This window comes from Arvicola amphibius, chromosome 6 (genome assembly GCF_903992535.2).
Source record: "Arvicola amphibius chromosome 6, mArvAmp1.2, whole genome shotgun sequence".
Lineage (NCBI taxonomy): Eukaryota > Metazoa > Chordata > Mammalia > Rodentia > Cricetidae > Arvicola > Arvicola amphibius.
In genome coordinates this window covers 123,182,631-123,190,194 of record NC_052052.2, presented here as the reverse complement: position 1 = coordinate 123,190,194, position 7,564 = coordinate 123,182,631, and the positions used below count along the sequence as shown (strand labels likewise).

The 7,564-nt window shown below is 43.2% G+C and overlaps 1 protein-coding gene across 2 annotated transcripts; it reads left to right on the top strand.

The window, feature by feature from the left end:
- Window positions 1-654: 654 nt before the first annotated feature.
- LOC119817348 (olfactory receptor 2B2-like) lies at window positions 655-5,757 on the top strand. 2 transcript variants are annotated; one of them, XM_038334544.1, is made up of 2 exons: window positions 655-696; window positions 4,849-5,757. In XM_038334544.1, the coding sequence occupies exons 1-2, from the start codon at window positions 655-657 to the stop codon at window positions 5,755-5,757; spliced, it is 951 nt and encodes a 316-aa protein (XP_038190472.1). The 2 variants fall into 2 exon arrangements, with proteins under 2 accessions (XP_038190472.1, XP_038190471.1); XM_038334543.1 differs by lacking the exon at window positions 655-696 and having other exon boundaries at window positions 4,816-5,757.
- Window positions 5,758-7,564: the final 1,807 nt, after the last annotated feature.

Below are 7,564 nucleotides of genomic sequence, written 5' to 3'. Positions count from 1 at the left end.
TTATGAATGCCACCTCATATGATTTTCATTCAGTGGTTGGGGAGATAGTGCCCTGGATAGATTAATTGGAAATTTGTTGTAAACCTAAAGTCACTGTGAAAGAGAAAACTCAACTGAGAAATTTCTCAGATAAGATTGGCCTTGTACATAGTCTGCTAGATATTATCTTGATTGATGTTTGACACAGAGGGGGCAGTCCACCCTTAATGGCACTATCCTTGGTCAGGAGAGCCAGTGTTATATGAGAAAGCAGGCTGAGAGCAAGCCAGTAAGCAGCACTCCTCTATAGTCTCTGTTTCAGTTCCTACCACCAGGCTCCTGCCTTGAGTTCCTGCCCTGACTTCTCTTGCTGATAGATTGGGACCTGAAAGTGTAAGCTGAAATAAATCCTTTTCTCCACAAGTAGAAACTCATATTTGTCCCTGTTATCAGGATCAAGAACTTGTGACTAGACAGGTCCTAGTTTCTAGGGGAAAAACTTCATTACTCTGCTAACTGTGCATAACATGAAATAAACTCCTAATAACTTATCATGGTACCCATACAGTAGCGCTTTTCTCCAGCCTCATTAGAGGAGCTGCTTTTTTAAAGTACATGGAGACTCACAGCTGGTCAAAGTGCAATAAGAGGAGACAGCAGAATGCTCAGCCCTAAATGGGACTTCTGTATCACACTTCATCTGCTCAAGGCTCTGGAGTAATTGCAGAAAAGAGGTTGAAATACTTTAAGAATCAAAAGAAATGGTGTTTTCTGTATCCAGCTAAACAGTTCTACATATGAATTCATGGTTGTTCAGACAGCATGCAGAAACAGAATGAGGCCAGACAAAATTCCCACCAGGGGAGGGAGGCAGGAACTAATTCCCATCTGTAGCTTAAATCTGCTGCCAATTGATAGCTTCTGGAAGAGAAGAGTCAGTGCTCTGTAAGGGCGCAGCCCCTTGGGAGTTGGCCACCCTCCAGTGAGGCCACACATCCAGGAATAGCAGAAGGGCAGTGCAAATTGGACTTGATGGGTTTAGATGAGGTGAGAGAACACAGCTGAGTGGATTGGGAAGGGGGATGGGTGTGGAGGATTTGGGGAGAGGACAAATATGATCAAAATCCATTGTGTGAAATTCTCAAAAGAAAGTAAAAATAAGAAAATACATGAAAGGAACTGATATCTTGTGTCTCTTCAGAAATCCTATGACTCTCAGGTCTCCTTTAAAAAACTTATGAGAAAATAGAGTTTGATCGTTTCAATAATATAGACTCTTTGGTAGTTGGATCTGTTTTTATACATCGATCATGTAGGCGTGCTCTTTTCAAACCTGGCTCCTCTATATCAGTTTGTCATTTTTTTTTTTTTTTTTGGTTTTTTCGAGTCAGGGTTTCTCTGTAGCTTTGGAGCCTGACCTGGAACTAGCTCTTGTAGACTAGGCTGGTCTCGAACTCACAGAGATCCGCCTGCCTCTGCCTCCCGAGTGCTGGGATTAAAGGCGTGCGCCACCACCGCCCGGCTCATTTTTTTTTTTTTTTTTACTTTGGTAGTTTATTGAATGTTTTTCTTCACATTTGTTAAAAGTTTAGATTTTTTATTTTTATACTTGCAAACATTTCTTCTAAATATATCTGTCTAAAAATAAATTGAAGTAAACCTTTGCATCATCAAACGAAACTACAAATACACTGTATTCTGGTTGAATTAATTAATATATTGCACATAAATTTTAAACACATTTATTTAATGGACCACATATAATCCTCTGCTAATAGTAACTTAATTTAGAGAGAATGAACCATGAACTCATAAAGAAAGTATTCAGGAATACTGGGTATAAACATATGTCTTCAAATTTTTTCTTATGTGGAATATATCATAAAAAATTAATAAGCAATTTGAAAAGATCAGTTAAATAATGGTCTCTTTCCTGGTGTGCAAATCAAAGGTGTGACAACATGGTTATAGATGGCATCGTAGGGATCATGAAATGAATTTTTTCTTTCTGATAGAACTGAGAATAGGACTGTAATCCATGTGGAGATGCACCCCTGTAAATCCATGTCCGTGTGGTGACACACCCCGGTAATCTCAACACTTGGAACACTGAGGCAGGAGGATCTTGAGCTTTAGGATGACCTGGGATATATGAAACAGACTCTGACTCAAAAAACAAAACCAAAAATGGAAACAAAAAAAAAATAACAAGAGTAAAGGAATGACTTTAGAGAAGTCATTGAATAATAGTTTACAAGTGTCAATAAATCCCTGTTGGGAACCAAATTCAGTTTTTAGTTGTTAAAATTTTGTTGCTGTTGTTGTTCCCATCATCGCTGCTGTCAGTTACAAAGTGAAGGATTTGGTCCCTGGAGAGCGGCTCCTCCTGAACCGCACAGCCATGAAAGAGTGCCCTCCCTTCACAGCTCTCCTCCTGTCTCCCATTGGACCAGGAGTTTGCTGAGCCCCTGGTGAATCATATAAAGGAAGCCTCTATGTTGGGATTTTTGCCAGAGGCCAAAACCAGTATTTGGCTGGAAATGTATTTTTCCTCATTCTTGTAAAACCAATCAGAAAAAAATCTCTTTAAATAAATAGTGATTGGCTCACTGAAGTGTAAAGGACAAGACTCCGGTACCACACTTTCTGGGCATCACCTGTGCATCCTGCTCACCATCCACTGCACTCTGACTGGAGACCTCGGGACGCCCAGCAAGCAGAACTAGAACTTCAGTTCGCCTCACCTGAACAAGCAGATGACTATGTCGCAGACAGAAGTGGCATTGTGTTTGTGCCTTTCAAATTAATACTGTTTGAATGCCAGATGTTTTGGAAGGCAAAATGAATTTTTCTGTCTCTCACGCTTAAATTAGAGGTAAGTAGAATATATAAGAAATTACTAAATAGACTCACATTAGAATTTGAGCATTAGAAGACATTTGTGATCTCGGTGGAGACCATGCCTTTCAGAGCAGGTCATCTTTCCCTTCTGTTGGCTGCTGAAGCAGACCTGGGCTCTCAGGAAAGCAAGCTAAGCGAGAGGAGCAAATAAACCCAGGCTTTTGCCTTCAGGGCTCAGCTTTTCTAAAGGGTAAACTTTAAGTAGATCCTTCCCTTATTAGCTGTGCGGGGGAAGACTCCTATGGTTTATCTACATAATTCAGAAAAAGATATTTGAAGACCCTCTCATAAGAATATGAGATATTTTGGGAACATCAAATAACAAGGTGTCATCCTGTCATATGTGAGCAAGTCCGAGACCATACCTCAAAAATTAAAAAACTATCTTGAGGTACTAAGAAAACATCTCAGCAGATAAAAGCCCCTTATCACAGAGTTTTGAGGACCTGAGTTCAAAGCCACAGGAACCGCATTAGGCTGAACACAGGGTGCACAGGGTTCTGTTCAGAACCCCAGCATTCCTAGCAAGACAAGAGACAGAGAGGAGGATCACATCAGCTAGCTTGTCATACGCAGCATGAACAACAAGAGAGAAATTCTGCCGCAACCAAGGTACCCTTTGACTGTCATATTTGTGCTGTAGCTTGTGTGTGTGCAAGCTCACACACTCGAAAATACACGGAAATATTATTTCATATCTTATATTTATGAACACCTAAATGATGAGGGGAACTAAAAGTTTTACAACAAGTGGGGACCAAATCCAATACCCATTGCTAACATTTTAATGACTATGGATTAAATTGTAGAAATACATTCTCATATTGGAAAAATAAATTTGAAAGCTTAGTTTTTATGGCAATTTCTTTGGGATACATTCTCTTTAGATGTTGGAGTTGCTATATACTACTTCCAAGACAGTTAGGATTCTCACCCACCTCCATCCAAAGTATCCCTGCACTCTGACATCTATGGCCCAGCACCTGAGCTCCTGTGGACCAGGTACTGCCAACAGTTTACACAAAAGATAACATCCATACTTAGGATATGATCCTTTGCCCCCTGGGTTGAAGCTGACTTCAACATTGTAACATGACCACTTGCACGCTGACGTATTTAGAACGGAACACTGTAGAAGCTCCAAGTGACCCCTTTTGAGCACTTCTGTCCCTCTGTCAGAGTGGATGCTCTGAGGTCACTCCTCCGTTCCCTCCCAGAGTTAGGCTGAGTGGGCTGCACCTGTGACTCTCAACAGGACAGAACATGCATCTGTGTCCTCACCTTACAGATGAGGACCCTAAGATCAGAGCACAGGACGCAGTGAAACTGGTTCCAGAAGGCAGATGGGCCGGGCCCACCAGCCTCACGGTCACAGCAGTGCCAGTGCCGTGTGGATACTGTGACACAGCATTGGAGGACGAGTCTCCTGACACTGTGTCTGAAAACTCACGAGGAGGATGCCGTAATTAATGCCTGCACTTATTTAGAGAATGGCAGGGATAGTGGGGAAATGAGGTTTACATAACTCTAACAAATGCCTGCAAACAGAATCTGGGGGAAAATCAGCTAATTCAAATAACAGGAACAATATCTCTGTCCCCCACAACAGCACATACCCAGGTAGAAAGATCCCAGAACAGCCGTCCACAGGACAGGCAAACACAGAGGAGAAGCTCTGTGACTCTAGAAATGGACTCATGCCGCAAACCTGAAATCGCTGTGCTAAAAACTGTTAGCAATCCATGAACACCTGTGAAAGGTTTGACAGGTGCTTAACCTTTTATCAACACGGTTTTCACACTACCAGGATCAGTTTGTAAATGCATGAAACGCTCTGGCATCATCAATTCATATTTAATTGAAGTGGTCAATAAACATGTTCACCCGCTTACTAACCCTTTGTGTTCCAGGGACCCAGAGACTGCACCGTTTACCATGACTCTGGCGAATGAGAGCCTCTCAGGGGAGTTCATTCTCCTAGGGTTCTCAGATTGGCCATGGCTGGAGCTGCCACTCTTTGTGGTGTTTCTGGTGTCCTATATCCTGACCATCTTCGGGAATATGATGATAATTCTTGTGTCCCGCCTGGATTGCAAACTCCACACCCCCATGTACTTTTTCCTCACGAACCTGTCCCTGCTGGACCTGTGCTACACCACGAGCACAGTTCCCCAGATGCTCGTCAACATCTGCAGCTCCCGGAAGGTGATCAGCTATGGAGGCTGCGTGGTCCAGCTTTTCATTTTCCTGGCCTTGGGTTGCACTGAATGCTTTCTCCTGGGCGTCATGTCCTTTGACAGGTTTATAGCCATCTGTCGGCCGCTCTATTACTCAGTCATCATGCACCAAAGGCGCTGCCTGCAGCTGGCGGCTGCGTGTTGGATCAGTGGCTTCAGCAACTCAGTATTGCAGTCCACGTGGACCCTTCAGATGCCACGGTGTGGTCACAAGAAAGTGGATCACTTCCTCTGTGAGATCCCTGCCCTGCTCAAGCTGTCCTGTGTGGATACCACAACAATTGAAGTGGAATTATTTTTAGTAAGTGCTATCTTCCTAATAATACCTGTGACTCTTATATTCATATCATATACTTTTATTGTGCAAGCAGTGTTGAGGATCAGGTCAGCTGAAGGTCGGCGAAAGGCATTTGGAACATGTGGCTCCCACCTAATTGTGGTGGTGCTGTTTTATGGTACTGCCATCTACATGTATCTGCAGCCACCGTCCCCTGCCTCCAAGGATAGAGGGAAAATGGTGTCCCTCTTTTATGGGATCATCACACCCATGCTGAACCCCCTGATCTACACACTTAGGAACAAAGAGGTAAAGGGAGCATTTAAGAGGTTGATGGCCAGGGTCTTCTTGGCCACTAAATAAGGAATACAAATGATAGCCTTATTGATATAAGCTTTTAAAGCCTGATAAATTATACTGTTCTGTTCCCTGTGGAACTATTATGATGATCCTCCTCAAATAAAATCTTGTTGACAGAAACCCATATTATTGTTCTGCTTGCTAGATATAGTCATTTCACAAGCTTTGGCTTTTTCTTCAGAATAAACTTTGTATTGATTGTTTGTGGATTTCATGTCATGTATCCTGATCCCATTCATCTCCCCATCTTTTTGTATTGGCTGTCTGCCCTCTGCCCTTGAATCCTTCTCTCCCAAATAAAATAAAATTAAAAAAGAAACAAATAACAGAAAGTCTAAGTAGGAAAGCCGTTTTGTGACCCAGTGAGTCACACGGTATACCGTTTAGCCCATCCATCTTTACTTATAAGTGTTCATTGCAAGGATTCATCGGTCTGATTTGAAGCCTCGGGCTTCTATTATACCTTCAATACAGGGCCCTCACTGGAACTACTCTTGGATATCCTATTGTTGCCTTGGGAGACCTGCACATAGTATAGAGGGCCCTGAATTTCGTTTGGGCTGCGCACTAGAACTGACTTGTGGTGGGGATGCAGCTGAGGCTGCCCTGAGGGTGTGAGAGTTGACATCCCCAACACATCTACCATGTGGTGGCATCAGTGAGGCCCTTCGACCCCTTGCCAGAGTGTTGGCCTCTAGGACTTGAGAGCAGGAGAGCTGGTGGTGCCCCTTACCTATTGCAATATTTGCTCTCACACCTCACCTGGGCAAAACAGAAGAACTGCCCTTGGTGGCGTGGGTGTGGTTGTGGGTGTGGGTGTGGGTGAGCTGGCCCTGAGGGCATGAGAACAGGAGTACTGGCCCTGAACCTTGCTGCCTGCTCCAACAGGACAGTGTTGGAGAACTCACTTTAGTGGTCATGAGGGAAAACCAGTAGATTGAGCAATCCAGCTACCACTCATACCAAAACCAGGGCTATAGTTAGCCCACCCCAACATCCACCTCATCTTGGAACTTGTAGATCACGTGAAGGGGCCCAGTCTGCGGATCCACAGCTGCAGGAGGACCTCTATGACATGGGAAGTGACTTTTTATGATCCTCTCAAACAACTACACCTACAAGCTTCACATTTTCAAACTTAATACCATTTTTGTGCTTGGCAAGGTTTCTTAAACATCTCAGGGTCTAAAATATGTTTGTGGACATTTTTCCCAGAAATAATACATTTTAATACACATGAATATTCTCATCTAATTGCAAAAATCTACTATTTTTGGACAGTTGTAAATTTAGCATAATTCTATAAGACTGTGTGTGGTTTCTGCTCCCTAATCAGAAGTGCACAGTTCTGAGACCTAGAGTGAAGCTCCACACTGCTGGGAGCCTTCCTCATAGAGCCTGGGTAGTTGAATGCAGCTCCAGGGTAAATGCTTAATGGGATTAGGAAAAAAGCAGCTCCCTACTGAGTCCATGGTCTTAAAGCTGGCTGTCAGGACTAGAGGAGGGGCCAGAGGCATAGGTAGGTAGCTTAGCAGTTTAATGTTTGGTTCAGCAATCAGAAAAGGCTAAGACTCACAGTTAAGACAGATCCAGGTGAGAAAAATACCTCTAAACAAGTTACAGTTTGTTTAAAAATGTGCGTAGGTTTAAGAAAGAAGAAAATGAACACAGCTGAGCAAATGTCCTTGTGGTATGAGTGTGCATCCTTTGGGTATATGCCCAAGAGTGGTACTGCTGTGTCCTGAGGTAGATTGATTCTCAATTTTCTGAGAAACTGCCATACTGATTTCCAAAGTGGCTGGACAAGTTT